The sequence below is a fragment of the Mus caroli genome, unplaced genomic scaffold (assembly GCF_978045245.1).
Source record: "Mus caroli unplaced genomic scaffold, Mus_caroli_1 scaffold_4, whole genome shotgun sequence".
In the NCBI taxonomy this organism is placed as follows: Eukaryota; Metazoa; Chordata; class Mammalia; order Rodentia; family Muridae; genus Mus; species Mus caroli.
Window position 1 is genome coordinate 141,591,473 of NW_028227259.1, and position 19,972 is coordinate 141,611,444.

At 49.4% G+C, this 19,972-nt stretch overlaps 1 protein-coding gene across 1 annotated transcript in view; it reads right to left on the minus strand.

Moving 5' to 3' along the window:
- Positions 1-1,386: 1,386 nt before the first annotated feature.
- Positions 1,387-19,972, minus strand: part of Zan (zonadhesin) — a 94,889-nt gene continuing 76,303 nt past the window's right edge. The window contains exons 66-85 of the mRNA XM_085836391.1: positions 19,805-19,946; positions 19,256-19,473; positions 18,729-18,870; positions 17,524-17,741; positions 16,691-16,832; positions 16,161-16,378; positions 15,162-15,303; positions 14,849-15,066; positions 12,382-12,523; positions 11,979-12,223; positions 11,002-11,131; positions 10,274-10,445; positions 9,482-9,652; positions 6,818-6,957; positions 5,466-5,665; positions 5,233-5,371; positions 3,404-3,544; positions 1,653-1,782; positions 1,515-1,552; positions 1,387-1,424 (exon numbers count right to left, since the gene is read on the minus strand). Of these exons, the coding sequence (XP_085692517.1) occupies positions 1,387-1,424; positions 1,515-1,552; positions 1,653-1,782; positions 3,404-3,544; positions 5,233-5,371; positions 5,466-5,665; positions 6,818-6,957; positions 9,482-9,652; positions 10,274-10,445; positions 11,002-11,131; positions 11,979-12,223; positions 12,382-12,523; positions 14,849-15,066; positions 15,162-15,303; positions 16,161-16,378; positions 16,691-16,832; positions 17,524-17,741; positions 18,729-18,870; positions 19,256-19,473; positions 19,805-19,946 (3,126 nt within the window). The remainder of the gene's footprint in view (positions 1,425-1,514; positions 1,553-1,652; positions 1,783-3,403; positions 3,545-5,232; positions 5,372-5,465; positions 5,666-6,817; positions 6,958-9,481; positions 9,653-10,273; positions 10,446-11,001; positions 11,132-11,978; positions 12,224-12,381; positions 12,524-14,848; positions 15,067-15,161; positions 15,304-16,160; positions 16,379-16,690; positions 16,833-17,523; positions 17,742-18,728; positions 18,871-19,255; positions 19,474-19,804; positions 19,947-19,972) is intronic.

Sequence of the window (19,972 nt, forward strand, 5' to 3'; positions counted from 1 at the left end):
GCTCCATGGCTGAGAGCACTTGCTGCTGCTCTCCCAGAGGACCTGAGTTTGGTTGCCGGCTTACAACTGCCAGTCACTCCAGTTCCCAGGAGTCCAGCGTTCTCTTCTGGCGTCTGTGGCCATGTGCACACAGATGGCAGACACCCTCTCTTATAGACAGACACATGAAGTAAGTGAAACAAAAGTGTGATTCAGAATGCCCTTCAGGGAAGCTCCCTAAGGAAGGCCCAGGAAGTAAAGCCATTCAGTCCTAAAACTGACAGAACGAATGCCCTGAGCCACTCCTTCCCAAGCGTATATGAACAGCAAGGACTGCCGAGAACACTCTCAGACCAGCCGAGACACCCCCCACCCCCCCACCCCCTGCCAACCCTGCAAGCTGCCTGCAGGCTGTGCAGCGAGCACCAGGGCTCCAGCATTCAGGCCATCACTGCTACCATGGGGTCACTTCCCAGCTGTGCGTAGCCACTCCCCTACATTCCTGCAAGCAATCCCAGAACCCTGGACCACCACAGGGGTGGCCCTACTCTGCTTCATCCTTGGTTCCCTGACTGGGGGAGCATATTCGTTCATGACTTTGCAGGAATGGTGTCACGTCTGTACACATGATGTACACACATGAACACATATGTCTACACGCACACACGTATGTTTTTTCAAACGGGTCAAGGAGATGCCCAACAGGAGCTGGAGAATCGGCTCCGACGGCAGTGTCTGAACCCTGGGATCTGCCCCTAGCACCCATAGGGTGTAGACATGTAGACCTGTAATTTCAACAGGCAGAGGTAGGAGGATGAGGAGTTCAGAGTCATCCCCCGCTACGTAATAACTTGTCTTAAAAAAGATGTGTCGAGGAAGAGTCTTTCCTGTCCTGAGGGGTTTATAGCTCATCTTCCTTCCAGAACCTTCCCTCCCTGCCTCTTCTGTCTTCCATTGCTGGTGCCCTACCAGAGCTGATCAGGCCATCTGACTGTGGCTTTCGATGAGTGACATTCTCCTTCCTGAAACCTGAGGTTCTCTCCCCGGGACACTGCTTCCACAGCACTCAGCCTTCAGGGATCCACACACATCTGTCTCCCTTTTCTCTTTCTCTTTAGGTCCCAGACTAGCTGCCTCCACCACCATCAGGGAGAAATTCATATCTAAAAAACATTAAGCCTGGGTCTATCAAGGTATCTTGGTGGAGAAGTCACCTGCTATGAAGCCTAATGACCTGAGCTCAATCCCCACGTCCCACAAAGGAAAGGAAGTGACTCACACAAATTGTCTTCTCACCTCCGGACGCGCAAGTGGCAGGCGCCTGCCCATCCCCCCACAATAACAATCACAAAACAAAAAAAGTATTTTAAAAAATAAAATAAATATTTTTCTCTGTTTGAGGACAGCTCAGAACTCGGCGGCTTTGAAGGTAGGCTCTGGAACATCTGAGGAGAGAGAAAGAACACCCACGTTGGAAGAGGGCTCAACTCTTGGCTTAGACTCACAACCCCTCCACCCCCAGGGCTGGTTCTCACCTGCATCCTCCAGCCTAATTTGTCTCAACAGTTTCTTCCTAGAGGGAGTGGGGAACAGATGGGGAGCACGGCTTTTGTGTGCGTTAGGTCCCACACATCGACTACCCCGCTCCCACTTAGGCCCAGACCGGGACTTACTCTCTCCTCTTCCTCCTCCTCCTCGCCATGGTTGTTCTTGTCGCCATGTAAACGTACACTCTGGGCAGTAAGACAGGGACTAACACCATCACAAGCACTCCTGGCAGGATGGCCACCAAGCTGGATGCTTCTGAAAGGAAATGGTGACGGCCCTGGGGTGTTGGCTCCGGGTAAAGTTACCTTTTCAGGCACAGATCCCACAGCTACTGTGGTAGTGCATGCCTGTGGTCCCAGCAAGAGCAAGATGTGAGGTGAAGATGTGTATGTGGGGGGGGGGGTGCGGGGGGATAACCTGCAGGAGTTAGTTCTGTGGGGCCCTGGGATCAGATTCAGGTCATCCGGCTTGGAAGCAAGCACCTTTCCCCACTGAGCCAGCTTGCCAGGGCTCTAAGACATCTCAGCACTCACATCCAAGGTTGTCCTCTGGCCTCTACACGCATACGGTGCCTGTGCATGCCCCCCGCCCCATGCATGACAGGGACAGGTGACAGGGTGGGAGACTGGGGGATATTTGGAAGCAGCACTTCTTTTTGGTCCTTCGCTGTCAGATTAAGTAAGGCATCTTGTCCTCCTAAGTCTTGTTCTCCCTCCAGGAGGCTCAGGGACATGAAGGTCCTTACTATTCCCAGTCACAGCCCCCACAGGACGTCACAAGGGCTGTCCACACCGGTGTCATCTGCAGCTCTCCCCTACGTGCTGTCTTGATCTTTTGAGACAGGGCCTTGCTCACACCTAGGCTATCCTGGAACCATGTAGCCTAGGTGGACTGGCCTTGAGCTCAGGGTTATTAACCCTCCTGCCTCACTGACCCCTCCCTCTCTCTGTCCCTCCCTCCCTTCACATACACACACACACACACACACACACACACACCACCATCACCACCACCACCACCACCACAACCAAAAGAGTGGTGGTGGTTCACAGAGAAGATTCCAGATTGTTCCACTAGGAGATGGGCAAAAGACCATTGAGGGTTGCTGTCTTGCAGATTTTGGGGGAAATCACACAGCAACATGATCTCTATTACATTTCCTATGTAATATATTATTATGTAATACATATTTTAGGGGCTTTTAACTGAGACAGGATTTCATATAACATGGCTGGCCTCAAACTCACTATATAGCTGAGGATGACCTTGAACTCCCAATCTTCTTGTCTTCACCTCCAATATACTAGTATTATAGGCCTCTAGCACTGTCCCTGAATGTTACACGTATGATATGTAGTGTAAAATACATGATCAGGAAAGACAGGTGCATAGGTTAAGGTGTTTGGTACCATCTAGAGACCTGAGCTGTATGGAGGGATTCCCACAGTGGAAGGAAAGAAGTGATTTCCTTGGGCTGTTCTCTGACCTCCACAACAAATAAATAAATAAATAAATATCCCTCAAATATGTAAAATATATTATATGGAATATATTATATAACTAATAGTATATGACTCATGATATCTAAAATATATAGCATATTAGCATAATCTATATATTATACATTTAACATATATTAGTATAATCACCCAAAATATTTATATATAACCATAAGCTATATATGTGATATGTAATTATATACTTTATATATCATATATGGTATGTAATACACAATATTGTCTATGATATTTTGCTTATTATACTATATGTAATATCTTATGATAGATTAATACAATTGGATATTTTATGTATCGATGTCATTTCTATGACATACCTATGATATATAATAGATATTATATGGGGATGTGGCTGTTACCTATCTTTTTTCTGGTTGTGATATCCTGAGGCTCTGTGCAGAATTCTCCTCCATAACCGAAGTCGCAGTGGCAGATGAAGGTGGCCCCCTGCTCCTCACACCGGCCATCATTGTGACAGGGGTTCGGCAGACAAGGGCTGTCTGCAAGGGCAGAAAGGTGTGAGTGGGTCCCAAGAGGATACTCACAGTGCAGACGCCTGGCTGTGGGACAGGCCCCAGGGGAGAGGGCAGTAGTCACTGGACCCTGACCTGGGGTTCACTCGGCAATCTACACTTTAACCCTGCTATCCTGGGGCTAGACAATTTGCTTAACGTCCTGGAAGCCCCAGTTTCCTTGTGTGTGTGCGCGCGCATGTGCGCGTGTATGTGTGTATTGGTATACATGTGTGTGAAGGCCATTCCTCAGTTGCCATCTGCTTTGTCCTTTTTAGAGACAGGGTCTCTCATAAATCCGGAGCTTACTGACTCTCTAGGCTGAAAGCCTGGCAAGCCCCAGAGATCCATTTTATGTGTAAATGTGAGTGCCTGCTGTACTTATGTGTACCACGTGTGTATCTGCTGCCCCCAGAGGCCAGAACTGGAGTTACAGGCAGTTGGCAAATACCATGTGGGTAGTGGGAACTGAACCTGGGTCCTCTGCAAGAGCCGCAAGTGCAAGTAAACACAGAGACAGAGACCTCCCTCAGCTACGCTCAATTGTTTGTTTGTTTGTTTGTTTGCTTGCTTGCTTGCTTGCTTGTGTTTGTCTTTTGAGACAGGGTTTCTCTGTGTAGCCCTGGCTGACCTGGAACTCACTTTGTAGACCAGGGTGGCCTTGAACTCAGAAACTCGACTGCCTCTGCCTCTTGAGTGCTGGGATTAAAGGCATGCACCACCACTGCCTAGCACACACTTAGCTTTTTTTTTTTTTTTAATATTTTTTATTACGTATTTTCCTCATTTACATTTCCAATGCTATCCCAAAAGTTCCCCATACCACCCCCCCCCCACTCCTCTGCCCACCCATTCCCACTTTTTGGCCCTGGCGTTCCCCTGTACTGGGGCATGTAAAGTTTGCATGTCCAATGGGCCTCTCTTTCCAGTGATGGCTGACTAGGCCATCTTTTGATTCATATGCAGCTAGAGTCAAGAGCTCCGGGGTACTGGTTAATTCATATTGTTGTTCCTTCTATAGGGTTGCAGATCTCTTTAGCTCCTTGGGTACTTTCTCTAGCTCCTCCATTGGGGGCCCTGTGATCCATCCAATAGCTGACTGTGAGCATCCACTTATGTGTTTGCTAGGCCCCGGCCTAGTCTCACAAGAGACAGCTATATCTGGGTCCTTTCAGCAAACGCTTGCTAGTGTATGCAATGGTGTCATCATCACACTTAGCTTTAAACTTAAACATGGTTTAAGAAACCCAACTCAGGTCCCCTACATTTGTGCAGGAAGCACTTTACAAGCTATCTTTCTAGCCTTGGAATCGTCTCCCTTTTGAGAGAGACAAATAGGGTCTTACTATGTACTCCTGTCTGGCCTGGAACCTTCTATGCAGACCAGACCACACCCACAGAGACACACCTACCTCTGTCTCCTTAGTGTTAGGATTAAAGATATGCCCACTGCCATTCTTGGACAGAACCCTATTTTCATTGCTCATAAAGTAGGATGTCATACTTTCCACTAGGTGAGGATTAAAGTGGATTCTGGGACAGGTGCTGCATGGCAGGTAGTAAATACTTGATAAGAGAGGGGGAAGGTGCAAACTTGGGCGAGAATCCCATCCAGCAGAGGAGAGGGAGAGAGGGAGGGTATCCCTGGTTTAGAGAGCAGAAGAACCCAGGCTTACCCTGGAAGCAGCCTCGAGTAAAGTTGGCCACCATGCAGGACTCCCCAGCTCTGCAGCCATAGGGCTCACACAGCAGGATCCCCTGGCTTGCACAGGTACAGTGCTGGGAGCAGTCGTTAGTTACAAAGCTGTCACCCAGCTGGAAGAGAGGAGGTGAAGACAGGAGCCGGTCTAGATTCACCCGAGGTGCCCTTCTCTGTACCTGGGCTCCCAGGCCTCTATGCCACCCGGACCTTGTAATAGATGCCATCGGTAGTGCAGCCGCAGTGCGTCACTGGGAGGCTCTGTGTGTCACTGTAAATGTAGCCGGGGAGGCTGGCACAGCCTTCCACGCAGGGGCCTTCACAGACCTTGGGGGTCACAAATTTGGCACAGGACGCCGGGCAGGGTGTCATGCAGCGCTGGTACACAGTATTGGCAGGACATGTCATGGCTGAGGGGACAGAAGCAGAGTTAGGAGCTGGCTGGCCTGGGGTCCAAACAGATAAAGAGATTAGTGGTCAAGAAAAAGAAAGAGGCAGATAAGGTTACCCAACAGCGATCCCTGCAGACAGGGAGCCCAGGACAAGCAGGCTGGGTCTGTCTGAAGAGCTTGTCTGGCACACGGACACGATGGACACAGGTGGATGCTGGGAGGGTGGGCACAGTGGCTTGTAACCCAGCACTCAGGGGCTGAGGTGAAAAGATCACCATGAGTCTCTGGTCAGCTCGGGTTACAGAGTGAAATTCTGTCTCGAAAAGCCAAAAACAGGAGCTGGAGAGAGGGCTTCTCAGTTAAGAGCACTTGCTGAGGACCCAGGATCTGTATCCAGCTCCCACATGGCGGCTCACAACCGTCTGTGACTCTAGTTCCAGGGGATTGTCTAGCCTCCGTGGGCACTGGGATGCACACAGTACACAGAAAGCATGCAGACAAAGCACTCGTACGTATACATCAAATACAGATAAGCAAAATCTTTTTTAAAAAGCCACCCCAAATCATAAACAGAGAGCCGAGAGATAGCTGAGCCCGTAAAAGTACTTCTGTTCAAGCATGGGGACCTGAGTTCGAATCCCAGCCAGGTGTGGTGCCATGTGCTGGTAATCCCAGTGCTGGGGAGGTGGAGACCTGAGGAATCCCAGTAAGAGTCCCTGTCTCAAAAAACCAAGGTGGGTTAGTAAGACTGCTGGTAAAGATGACCTACATTAGATCCCTCCCACATGGTGGAAGACACCACACACACACACACACACACACACACACACCTGCCCCCTTAAACAAAAGGACAGGTAAATAGCTCCTGCTATCTAGTTTCCACACATATGCATGCATGCACCCCAAAACACAGGAATACAATACACACACACACACACACACACACAGAAAAAATTGAAGAGAAAATGCAACAAAAATATGAGGCAGAGAGGAGGAGAAATGGGGTTGGACAGGAAAGGAGTCCGTCTGGAATCACTTGCTGCACTGAATCTGGGACGAACCAAGGCCAAGGCCAGGTGGCCAAGGTGAGGGTGGCAGCAGCAGCAGAGTGGAGCCGGGGGTTGAGTGGCTAAGAGTCAGACCAGCCACTGGGCAGGGACGGAGCCTCACCACAGCGTGTGTGGTCCCGCCAACCAGTCATGTTGGCGCCTGCCTCCTGGCAAATGATGGCATAACCACTGAGGACACGACATCGAAGTTCCTCTTCTTCTTTGGTCTTCCAGCCAGTGCACATATCCAACATACAGCGCCTGGGGTAGAAAGGGGATGGGTGGGGTAGGCGTGCTGTTAGAGAGGGGAGCCAAAGGGATCCAGCCTTGCTGAAAAAGGGCCCAGGGGTGAGAGGCTGGGATATGGGGAGATGGCTTAGCTGACAGAGTGCTTGCCTTGCAAGAATAAAGACCTGTTTGATTACCAGTATCCAAGTTAAGAACAAGCAGGGTGTGGTGCTGTAGTCTCAGTGCCAGGAAGGGAAGATACAAGGGTCCCTGAGGCTCCCTGGCCAGCCAGCTTAGCCTAATCAATAAGCCTTGTGTTTGAGTTAGAGACTTCATCTCAGAAGCCATCTAGGAAAGGTCAAGGCATGCAAGTGAGTTTTCAGGAGATGGCCTATCATTTTGCATGACCTGCGATGAGTGAGCTCTAGTATACAGGGTCCTTAGAGACTTCATCTCATGATCGAGTCTCACTGCTGACATGCCTTTCCAGTCACTATTACATAGCCTAACAATGCCTGGACAACAGCTCGCCCTCCTGAGCACATGTACTGCAGATCAGCATGAAGATGAACTTTCATAAATTAATGCTGTTTAGGTGAATTAATGACTTTATAGAATTTCTAATGTGATTCAAATATTTTTAAGAAAAAAGTTTAAGGAGATGGTTTTAGTTGTTTTGCCAGAAAGTCATGAGTTAGAATCAAGAATAGGATGTGTCCCCTCATAAAATTCTAAATAAAGACTGCATAATAAGGAATACAACGAGCTTTCACAATGATATGAAAAAGAGAAATAAACTTGGGACAGATTTGTGATCAAGAAAAAACATTCATTCTCGGTCAGGTCCAAGGATGAGGCTTACAGGTGTGTACTACGATAAAGCAAGGCCAGGTGAAACTGTTGCTGTGAACTTATAATGAGCTTAGTGAGAATGGAACACTGCTTTGAATTCACTATTGGGATCCTTCTGTAACTGCCCTCTTATGTAACATTTTATCTACAAAGTAGGTAACTCTCCTTTACATGGAGAAATTTCTGTCTAAAAGCTATAAAAGGCTAAAAGCAATGATACAAATCGGAGTGTAGCTGTTCCCTGTACATCCAAAGTGTGTGGGTTGGTTTTTTTTTTTTCCTGCATAGGTGACTCTTTTTTCTTTTCTTTTCTTTTCTTTTCTTTTCTTTTCTTTTCTTTTCTTTTCTTTTCTTTTCTTTTCTTTTCTTTTCTTTTCTCTTCTCTTCTCTTTTCTCTCTTCTTTCTCTTCTCTTCTCTTCTCCCCCTCTTCCCCTTGCTTCTCCCTTCCTCTTCTTTTCTCTCTGGCTCAGGAAGAGAAAACAAACTCCAAGCCTCTTGCCTGGCCATAAAGGGCTCCCGAACCAGAAAGAAAAGAGCCCAAGCTATTAAGCCTTTTTTTCCTTAATCCCCTGCTGCTGAACATCTGGAGTTAATGGCAGGAAGTCAGCCGCATTAGACCTTAAAATAGCAAAGAGTTAAAGAAGGAAATAATGTAGCAAAGGTAAGGTACTTTTGCCACCTAACGCCATGCCCCATCCCTGCCTTCCCCAGGAAACCCTGTGATTCCAGCAAGGTCCCCAGCAGTAGAAGCTGGGGAGATGCTCGCTGGGTAAAAGCACCTGCTGTTCGAGATGAGGATCTGGGTTCAAATCCCCACGCACATGCCTAGAACCCCTGCTCTGTGGGCAGTGAAGACAGAAGGATCAATGGGGCTCACTCTCCCACAGCCTGGCCTAAAAACAGTGAGCTCCAGGTTCAGTAAGGGAGGTTCTGATTCAACGGAATAAGGCAGAGCATGACAGGGCAGGACACCCGATTTTCAACTCTGGTCCCTTGGCAACACATAGCCACATCCACACTCACATGAAAGGAAAGAAAGCAAAAGATCAAAACCGAGGTGGATGGCTCTGGAAGGACATTTGAAGTTGATATGTGACCTATGTAAACGTACATGGTATATACACAACCATGTACAAACATAACCCCCCCAACACACAAATCCTCCTAGATAGATAGATAGATAGATAGATAGATAGATAGATAGATAGATAGACAGACAGACAGACAGATACACAGACAGCTTAAAAACAAGCAAGATGGGGATGCAGCTTAGTTGGTAGAGTATTTGCTTAGCATGCGTGAAGACCTGGATTCTATCCCCCTTACCACATAAACCAGGCATGGTGATGCTCACCTATAATCTCAGCACTTGGGAGGTGGAGGCAGAAAGATCAGAAGTTTAAGGTCATCTTTAGATATGTATTAGCCTAGGCTACATGAGACCCAAATAAATCAGAATAAAGCAGATTACAAACAGAGAAAAGGAGCCTGGAACCTCACACAGAAAGTCGGTGGGCTAGAAGTATAGTTGTGGGGGGGTGTAAGGCATTTGGTGGCAGAAAGACAGGAGACAGAATGTGGGGAGTCAGTAGAAAACGAGGTCACAAGAGAAAAGACCCAAGCCAGTAGAGCTAGAGGGGGTCAGAAAAGAAAACCGCAGCAGGAATCGGGATCATTCTTGTAAGTACTGGGCCTGCAACTCACTGCTCAAAGGGCTCTGGGGCTATGATCTGGTGACATGCAGCAAAGGGGCCCTGGGGGTCCACAAGCACCCTACAGGCCTGGGTGCTGCTGATAAGCGCAGTCTGCTCTGGGCTGCATTCTGATTGGAGAAGGTCAGGCTCTTCGTCTCTTTCCTCTTCTTCTGGTAGGGCCCTGAAGTAGGGATGGCAAGGGGCTGTGTGAGGCTCAGGAAGGAGAAAGAACAAGACTAGGGAGAGGTAGAGGGAAGGACAAGGGCATCATGGGTATTTCCAATGAGCAGCTATTCCCAGTGATCAGTAAACAGACCAAGTGACAGAAGGTGCCTCTGTGCTGAGGACCAGAGGGTAAAAGGAATGGAAAAGAGAATTGCTGGCTAGGAGATATCCAGCTCAGAGGGAGGTTACCTAAGGAGAATCCCCCACTGAGGGGCTGGGGGCGTGGCTCAGTGGTAGAGCCCCTGCCTAGAATCCCCCAGGGAGGGGCTGAGAACATGGCTCTGTGGTAGAGCCCCTGCCTAGAATCCCCCAGTGAGGGGCTGGGGGCGTGGCTCAGTGGGAGAGCCCCTGCCTAGAATCCCCCAGTGAGGGGCTGGGGGCGTGGCTCAGTGGGAGAGCCCCTGCCTTGAATCCTCCAGTGAGGGGCTGGGGGCGTGGCTCAAAATGAGTAATTTAATTCCCAGAAATGGGTGAGGAATGTGGTTTAGTGGTTGCATGCATGAGGTCCTATGTTCAATTCTCCACGTCTCCAACGAGAGAGATTTGCTCATCTCCCCGACCCCCAGCCAGCCCTCACCTTCGGAAGCGGAAGAAGGCATGCAGTGCCTTCACCTCCCAACTGTTGCCAAAGACATGGGCATTCGAGGTGAGCACTCCACTGGGCAGCATGAGTTCATTGGACTGGTCCCTGTCATAGTTTCCACACAGGCCCCGTGTCAGCCCACGGTATGTGGTAGGCAAGGAGATCACTGCAGGAAGAAGGAGGTGCCCTGTAGTGCCCCTCTCAAGCTGAGGGCTCTGTTCTTGAGTGTCACTTCTTTCTGTAATGACCTGTCTGTCTGAGCTGTGCCTTTCATCTTCCATCCCAGAAATGGAGCTCCTATTTTCTATGGTTATTGGTTTTATTGTCTTATTTTCATTTTTAAATTGCTGTTGTTTTGGTTGGTTGGTTTTTGTTTTCATTTTGAGACAGGGTCTCATATAGTCCAAACTGGATTCAAACCATCTACACAGCTGAGGCTAGCCTCGAACTGCTGATACTCCTGTATCTATCTCCTAACTGCTAAGATTACATGTGCTCCACAACACGTTGCACTATCTTTTCTTTTTTCTTTTCTTTTCTTTTCTTTTCTTTTTTTTTTTCCTTTTGGTTTGGGCTTGTCTGGGTTTCTTGGAGACAGGCTATAAGTCCTGGCTAGCATGGAAGACCCTCCTGCCTCAGTTCCTGAGGGCTGGGATTACAGGTGCGAGTCAGCACCGCTGGCACAGAGAGAGCCTTCTGCAGTCTGTGTCCCTGCCTGTTACCTGCACTGTGTTTTCCATCAAAGTCCAGCACCATTTCGAAGTCTGTGACGAGAAGCAGCCGCTGAGCCCGCAGCATGACTCGCAAGTGCTTGTTTGGATTGTAGGGGACCGCCACCTTTTCATCGTTGACCTGAGAATGGAAGAGTGCGGCTGCAGAGCGTGCTCGGTGGGCCACACCTTCTGTTGTTCCTGTCTGTTCCTGCCTTTGCTCAGATCTCCTCACCACATGATGCTGTTATTCCAGAGTCTTCACTAACTACCCCAGCACTAGAGACCTCCCTTCTCCCTCCAGTTCTTTCCTTCCTTGCAAAAACTCAAAAGATGGCTCAGTGGGTAGAGGTTCTCTTGTCACTAACCCAGAGGGCCTGAGTCTCATTTCCGGGACCCACATGGTACAAGGAAAGAACTGACTGGCTCCTCCTAGTTGTCCTCTGACCCCCACACGTGCACCATTCGTATACACATGTGATATAAATTAGTGTAGGTGTTAGAGAGATGCCTCATTGGTTAACAGTGCTTGCTGTTCCTCTAGAGGACCTGGATTTGTTTCCCAGAATCCTTGTGGGGCTACTCACAACTATCTTTAAGCTTAGCTGCAGAGTATGTGACACCTTCTGCTGGCCTCTGTGGCCACTCACCCATTGTATGACATATATTCACAGACACACACACACACACATGCGTACATACTAAATAAATGTCAAAGAAAGCTGTTTAAGTCAGCACTGACTGTGGGTGGTACAGCTCCATTTTCACACATGCGTGTGTCACCCCTCCCCCATCTTGTCTCTCCCCTCATCCCTCTCAGCCTTGTGTCTAGTCCCACCGTCCTGTGCCACCCTTTTCATGAAGTAACGCCAACTCTGACTTCCCACACACACACTCCCTGACAGTGGGGTACTCTGGCTTTGCCAGCTCCAGGCTGCCTACAGTAGTATCCTCTGGTTCCTTCAGGCCTGGTCCTGCCTCTTACTCACCAAAACCACCAGTTCTTCTTGGAGCTGGATTTTATAGCCATAGACGATGGTGGTCACTTCATGCAAGGTTGAGCTCCCTTTGGGGGATATTTTGTTGCGCCCCTCCATGATCAGGGGCTCAATCCCTCTTGGGAGCTTGTCCACCGTCTTTATGAGATAGTAGTTCATACGACCCAGGAAGTGGTAAGTGAAGCCATCAAACGTGAGGTAATAGGGGTCCCCAAAGATGGTACATCTTTCCAGTTCTGTCGAGAAGTGTAACCACTGAAAAGGATCTCAGCCCCGTTATTGGTCTTCCAGAATCTTACCCACTGGGGTGCTTCTGATCACCCTCATCCCGGCCCTGCCTCTGGCTCAGCTGTGGGGCACCCTTTCCACCTTCCCACCCCCATGGCTTCCTTACTGTTGGCTGCACAGTCACTGCTGCCATCCTCGTTGTACTGGCAGTGGGACCCTGATGGGCAGAAAAAATTCTGGCACTGGATGACTCCATCCGTGCAGGCACAGCTCTGGGTGCAGCCACTGGAGATCCAGGTGTTGCCTGCCTGCAGATGTGACGACAGAGGTGGCCACTCTAAAGAGAAGGCTTAGCTTCCTGCATGAATGGTTAGTTAGCATTTGCCCTCTCTCCCTTCAGGTCCCAACTCCATTAAGTCAACCAACTACTGGAGGAAAATACTTGAAAAAATTTGCATCTGTGGTTAGGGGTGTGGCTCAGTGGTAGAGCCCCTGCCTAGAATCCCCCAGTGAGAGGCTGGGGTGTGGCTCAGTGGTAGAGCCCCTGCCTAGAATCCCCCAGTGAGGGGCTGGGGGCGTGGCTCAGTGGTAGAGCCCCTGCCTAGAATCCCCCAGTGAGGGGCTGGGGGCGTGGCTCAGTGGTAGGTAGTACCTAACATGGATTAGGCCCTAGGTTCCAGAAAAAAAAACCTATCTGTATTTTATGTCATTATTCCCCCAAATAATATAGTAGAACTCTTTGTATAAGATTCACAAGTCTTAGTCATTATAAGTCATGTAGAATTATTTAAAACATATAGGAAGATATACAAGTACTATGGTATAGTATGGTGGATGTGTGTGTGTGTGCATGTGTTCATGTGTGTGTATTTTCATATATATGCATATGCATGTTGTGGAGGCCAAAGGACAAGCTTATTCCCCAGGAGTTACATCTTGTTCCTTGAGGCAAGGTCTCTTACTAAGTTTTGAGGCTAGGTTGAGGGGCTGGTGAACTTCAAGGGTCTGCCGGTCTCCATCTCTTCTATTCTGGGACTACAAGTAAATATTACTACACCTGACTTTAAAAAAAAAGAAAAGGCCTACACATTTATGTTTTGCGTGTGGAAGGCAGAGGACATCTTCTTCAGGAGTTCATTTTGTCTTCCACTATGTGGGTTCTGGAATCAAAGGGCTTCGTGGGACATGCATTTATCTGCTGAGACATCCCCTTGGCCCATGCCCGGCTTTTTCTACAGGGGTTCTAGGAATCAAATTGACGCCCTCATGCTTGTGAGGCAAACAATTACTGTCTGAGCTGTCTGCCCAGTCCTGTTTGTGTGGTTAGAGAACTTGCTTAGAGGTTCTTAGCAGGGAAGCCCAGCTACAATACACCCTAGATCAAAAAAACAGTGCTTCTCAACCAAGTGGACAGCTTTGGAGGGACACATATGGAGTGGCGATGGAGGATGGAGATATCCGCCTAGCCAGCCACATCGTCCAAAACAACCCTGCAACCAAGCGGTGATGGATGCCAGGTGGCCTTCACACTCCTTCTTAGTTTTTGAAACCAGGCTGACCTCTAATTGCCTGTGTAGTCAGAGAGGGTTTTGAAGTTCTGATCCTTCTTCTTCTATGTTCCCAGCACTAGGATGACAGGTGTGTACCAGCACACCTGCTTTATGCTGTGCTGCGGATAGGACCCAGGGCTCTCTGTGAGGACTACTATGTCATTTTATGCAAGGGCTTGAACATCTTTGTGTTTGGGTATCTTGAGGGTGTCCTGGAACCAAGAACACCCATTCCTATGGATGCCCAGGAACTGATGGAATGGGCTTTCTCCAGTTTCAAGTGCCATGGATCTTGGTACCATGGATCCCTTCTTAAGACATGGTTTGCCGGGCGTGGTGGCGCACGCCTTTAATCCCAGCACTCGGGAGGCAGAGGCAGGCGGATTTCTGAGTTCGAGGCCAGCCTGGTCTACAGAGTGAGTTCCAGAACAGCCAGAGCTATACAGAGAAACCCTGTCTCGAAAAAAAAAAAAAAAGACATGGTTCTTGGTGTTTTTGCTGGGTTTAGTTGAGATAAGGTCTTAGGCAGCTCAGGCCAGTCTCCAAGTCACTATTGATCTCAGCACTGCCTTCCACTTCTGACCTTCCTGTTCCCACCTCCCAAGCAGCGGGACCTGAGGTGTGTACTCCGACTTGCAGCTTGTTCTCACTGTCTTAAATACATTGCTCAGGAGGGGCTGGTGGACTCATTTGCAGATGAGGAGATGAAGCAGCAGGGTTCTTCCTGTTTTGTGCACCTCCAGTCTGCTGTGGGGACTGTCTGTCACGATCCCCAGTCTATGAGGGCTGGGAGTGTTGCTGGATTGGTAGGGTGTTTGTCTATGGTGCGCAAAGCCCTAAGCACCGCATAACCTAGGGGTGGTAGAACAGCCTGTCATCCCAGCACTCAGCAAGCGAAAAGCAGGAGGAGCAGGAATCCAAAGTCATCTTTGTCTATGCAGTCAGTGTGAGACCAACCTGACCTGTATGAGTCCACATCTCATCAGCCTTCATCCTCCAGAGCCAGCCTTACAAATAGGCACATCCAAGGCTGAGAAAGGCAGAGAGTGGCCACCCCAACCCCCACTTCCTACACCAACTCACCGGGATGATGTTGCCCCTGATATCTTTACAGCCACACTGGTTTTTGTGCACACACGTGTCCTTATTGAGCAGGTAGCCAGGTCGACAGACACAGCCCTCCCTGCAGGTGGAGGGGGCCTTGTGGCTGGTGCCCTCACAGCGGCCGTCAGGGTTAGAGCAGGAAGGTAGACAGGTGGGAAGGCAGTGGGTGTAGAGACTGTTGGCTGGGCACTTCATAGCTACGGGGGTGGAAGGAGAAGAGGTCTCATGCCATGCCTCGGATCCCTCCAGCCATGAGCTGGCTCTGTCCCTCCCGTCCCACAGGCTCCCTTACTGCTGGAGACACAGTTACTGCTGCCATCTTCACTTTCCTCGCACTGGGTCCCCGAGGGGCATTTGTAACTTTGGCACTGAAAGAATCCTCCCTTGCATGTACAGATCTTGGAACACCCAGAGGAGATCCATGTCTGGCCGGTCTGCAGAAAGAGAGAACAGAGGGCCAGTTCTAGGAGACAAGCTTAGTTTTGTCCCAGGGTCTTTTTAAAAAAAATTATTTATTTTACATCCCAACCAGAGTTTCCCCTCCTTTCTCTGCTCCCAACCACCCCCGTGTCCGTTTCTCTTCAAAAAAAGGGTCAGCCTCCATGGATAGATATCAAGCAGTCATCAAATATCAAGCTGCAGCAAGACTGGGCACCTCCTCTTCTATTCAGGGTGGACAAGGCAACCCAATAGGAGGAAAGGGTCCCAAAGGCAGGCAACAGAGTCAGAGACAGCCCCTGCTCTCATTGTTAGAGGAGTCCCACAAGAAGATGAAGCTACACAACTGTGCAGAGGGCCTAAGTTAGTTCCACATAGGCTCCCTGGTTGGAAGTTCCTATTTGAGGGTCTTATATTTGCCCTCTGTGTCGGTAGGTTTCATATCTATTGAGTCAACCAACTATAGATGAAAAGAGTTTTTAAAATTGCCACAGGGAATGGGCATGATTCAGCCTTACTAGAATGCCGTGTATGTGTGTGTGTGTGTGTGTGTGTGTGTGTCCACACTGAGGTGCTGGTCCTTGCCTTCCACATTGTACTAAGACAAGATCCATCCGCCTCCCTCTGTTTCTGTGCTGGTATTCACTGCTTGTTGGTATACCGCCAGAGTTGGTACCCACATGTCTTGGGCTTTTTCCTAGCTTCACATCCTATATCATAGCAGGGAAACTGGTGTCACAGTCAGCTGTGCCCAACTTCTATGGGTCATGGGGGTTCAAACTCAGGTCTTCACATTTGTGCAGCAAGCATTTTATCCACTGAGCCAGCCCTTACAGTCGCCATGCCTGCTCACCTTGATAAGGCTACCCTGGGAGTCTTTGCAGTCACAGTGAATTCTAAGCATACATTTATTTTTATGCAGCACATAGCCAGATTGACAGAAGCAGCCCTCCTTGCAGGTGGAGGGAACTTCAGGGCTGGTGCCCCCACAGAGGCCCTCTGGGTCCGAGCAGGAAGGGAGACAGGAGGGAAGGCAGTTGGTATAGAGGCTGTGGGCAGGGCATTTTAGAGCTTTGGGGTGGAAAAAGATTAGCATTAGTGTGGAGAACCAGAGAGGGCCCAAGGAAGCAGAAGTCACATTACACAGGTGGACAGAACAATTAAGAAAAGTTAGGGCTTCCCCTGCCCCTTTTGTTATTCATCCAGCAAACATTTACTGAGCATTGACTGTGTGTATGTCTGTGTGTGTGTGTCAGTGTGTGTTTCTGTGTGTGTGTGTCTGTCTGTCTGTGTGTCCCCAGAGAACTAATTTCCTTCTTTCCCTTACTCTGATTCTCCCACCCCTGAGCACATATCCCTAACCTTCCCCTACGGTTTCCTTACCATAGGTGACACAGTTACTGTTGCTCTCACTATTGTCCAGGCAACGGGACCCTGTTGGGCATCTGAAGTCGTGACACTGAACAGTCCCTCCTTTGCAGGTGCAGTTCTTGGTACATCCCCTGGAGACCCATGTCTTGCCTTCCTGTAGAAGCAACAAGACAAGAATGGAGGTGAGGACCACTCCGGAGGTGAGCCACTGTGTGGAGCGGCTCTCCAAGGGACTTACATTTGCTCTCCCTGTCTGTAGGTTCTATGTCCATTGAGTCAATCAACGGTGGGTGGAAAAATTTTTTTAAACAATTGCTACTCTGGCTGTGGGCATACCTTAGCTTGACTACAACCCCCAATAAGTAGCAGAGGGCATGGCTCCGTGATAGAGCAATTCAGGGATAGAGCAATTGCCTAGAGTCCCTAAGCAAGGGGATGGGTGTATGGCTCAGCAGCAAGGCACTGGTCTAGCATATGCCAAGAACTGACCAACCTTCAGCTGCAGGGCAAGCCATACAAATAGGAAAAATCACGCATTTGAAACAGTCTCTCTCTCTCTCTCTCTCTCTCTCTCTCTCTCTCTCTCTCTCTGTCTTTCTCTCTCTCCTCTCTCCCCCATCTTGGTTCTGGTGATGTTCACCATGATGATGTACACCAGAATGTGTAGTCTGCAAGTTTCTTAGTGTTGTCCTGTTTGTACCTCCCATATTTCAGTAAGAGCTCTGGGATTATAGACATGGAATATCACGCCTAGCTTAAATAGATTACGGGGACTTGACCTGAGGTCCTCACACACTGAACTATCTCCTCAGCCCTCACCAAACCTGCTCTCCAAGCCCACTCACCGGGACGAGAACGCCATGGGCGTCTTTGCAGCCACACTCACTGCTAGGCACACACTTGTCATTACTCAGCACATAGTCAGGTTCACAGATACAGCCCTCCTCGCAGATGGAGGGGACTTCGGTGCTGGTGCCCTCACAGTGGCCATCAGGGTTCGAGCAGGAAGGCTGACAGGGTGGAAGGCATTTGGAGTAGTGACTGTGGGCCGGGCACTGCACAGCTATGCAATGGAGGGAAAGCAAGGTAAGTGGAGAGGTCTAGAGGGCACCCAAGGACGTAGGAACTACAGAAACAAGGCAGGGCAGAAGAGCTAAGAAAAGAGAGGGGTTTCCATCTTTTGTTATTCATTCAGCAAACATTAACTGAGCATTAATTGTGTGCGAAGCCCAGAGGAAAAGAAAGGATGGTTTTTCTCATTTCATTGTGAGAAACTGATGAGAGAGAGAGAGAGAGAGAGAGACAGAGAGAGAGAGAGAGAGAGAGAGAGAGAGAGAGAGAGAGAGAGAGAGAGAGAGAGAGAGAGAAGCTATTGTTTTGCAAGCATTTACTGACAAGGTCTGTGTGGGACCCTGGAGAAAAGAAAGTGAGAAAAGATGGATCTGCCAAGATGATATGTATGGGACATTAATTCTCACAGTTAGTTTTAACTCCCAACTTGATACCACATAGAGTCATCTAGGAAGAGAGGTTTAATCAGGGATTGTCTAGGTCAGATTGGTCCATGGGGACAGTCTGTGGGGAATTGTCTTGACTACTTTAATTGGCATAGGTATATCTGGTACACCGTGGATGGCAAATGCCCTCAGTTCGGCCCGGGACTGTATACAGTAGAGAAGGCAGGCAGAGTCCTACTAAGCATGCATTGCTCCTTGCTCTCAACTGTGCCTGTGTAGCAGTCAGTTCCTGACACCTCGACCTCCCCACAGTGACAGACTAGTACTGCCATTGTGAGCCGACAGAAGCCCTTAGTCTCCAAGTTGCTTTTTGTCGAAGTATTATATCACAGTCAGGGAAGTGAACTAAGATGCTGACCACTGAGAGATTAACACTGTGAAGGGACCCAGCCTAGCCATGGTCCATAGATTCCCTTCCCACCATGTTACCTCCTATCCCTGACCTCTTAGGCCCAGAGGGTTAAGCTCCTTCTTGCCCTGCCCCGATTCCTCCAAAGGGACAGTCTCTCCACCTCCCCTCATGGTTCCCTTACTGATTTCAACACAGTTACTGTTGCCGTCCTCGATGTCCTGGCACTCAGTTCCTGAGGGGCACTCGAAGTCGTGGCACTGAACAAGTCCCCCAGTGCAGGTACATCTCTGAGAACAGCCCGTAGTAATCCAGTTTTTACCTGCCTACAGAAGCCACAGGAAGATGCAGGAAGTAAGTACAAAGTGGCCAGCTAGAAGGAGACGGGCTCAGCCTCCTGTCTGACAGTTCCCTATCTATTCTATTGCATCAACTACGTATGGGTGGGAAACGTAGGGAAAAGATTGTGACCAGAGCAGTTGAGCGGTAGAGGGCCTTTGCAGACTCCACTGGGAAGAAGATGGGAGCAGACCTCTGCCTTAGAGGACCTCTAGAACCCCCCATCGATGGGGTAGAATGTGTCTCAGTGATAGAGCAAGTCTTTAGCCTGCTCAGGATCCAAACAACTCCAGAGCCCAGTGCTGTATGTCCCAGGCTCACGGGACAGAGGGAAGAAGGAAGGACGCCCAGTCCCAATGCCATGTCACTCACCGGTATGAGGGTACCCTGGGAGTCTTTGCAGCCACATTGAGTTCTGGGCACACACTTGTCCTTACTGAACACAAAGCCCGAGTGGCAGAGGCAGCCTTCGATGCAGGTAGAGGGCCTCTGGAGGCTGGCGCTCTCACAGCGGTCATTCACGTTAGAGCAGGATGGGATGCAGGAGGGGAGGCAGTAGGTGTGATGGCTGTGGGCTGGGCACTGCAGAGCTATGGGGGACAGGGACAAGAGATTAACACACAGGGCTTGGGAGAGCCCAAGGAAGTAGGCGATAAAGACACTAGGCTAGGTGGAATGCCAAGTTTACTCATACAGGGAGCATACACTGTGCTAAGTCCTGAGAGCAAGAGGAGAGAAGAATGTGTCTCCATCAATGTGGGAGCCCAGCCACCGAGAGATAAACACCGAGACCAGACCCCTCCCCACGGTGGTACCCAGGATCCTGACCTCCTAGGCCCAGAGGAATAAGCTCCTTCTTGCCCTGCTTCTGACAGCTCCATCCACGCGCACACCCTCTCCATTTCCCCATAGCTTCCTTACCAATTTTGGTACAGTTATTGCTGCCATCAACACTGTCCTTGCATTCAGTCCCCAAGGGACACTTGAAATTCCGGCAATGAATGTTCCCTCCTTTGCAGGTACACTTTTGGGCACAGCCTCTGGTGAGCCAGGTCTTGTTTGCCTACAGATAGAGAAATCATGGAGAAG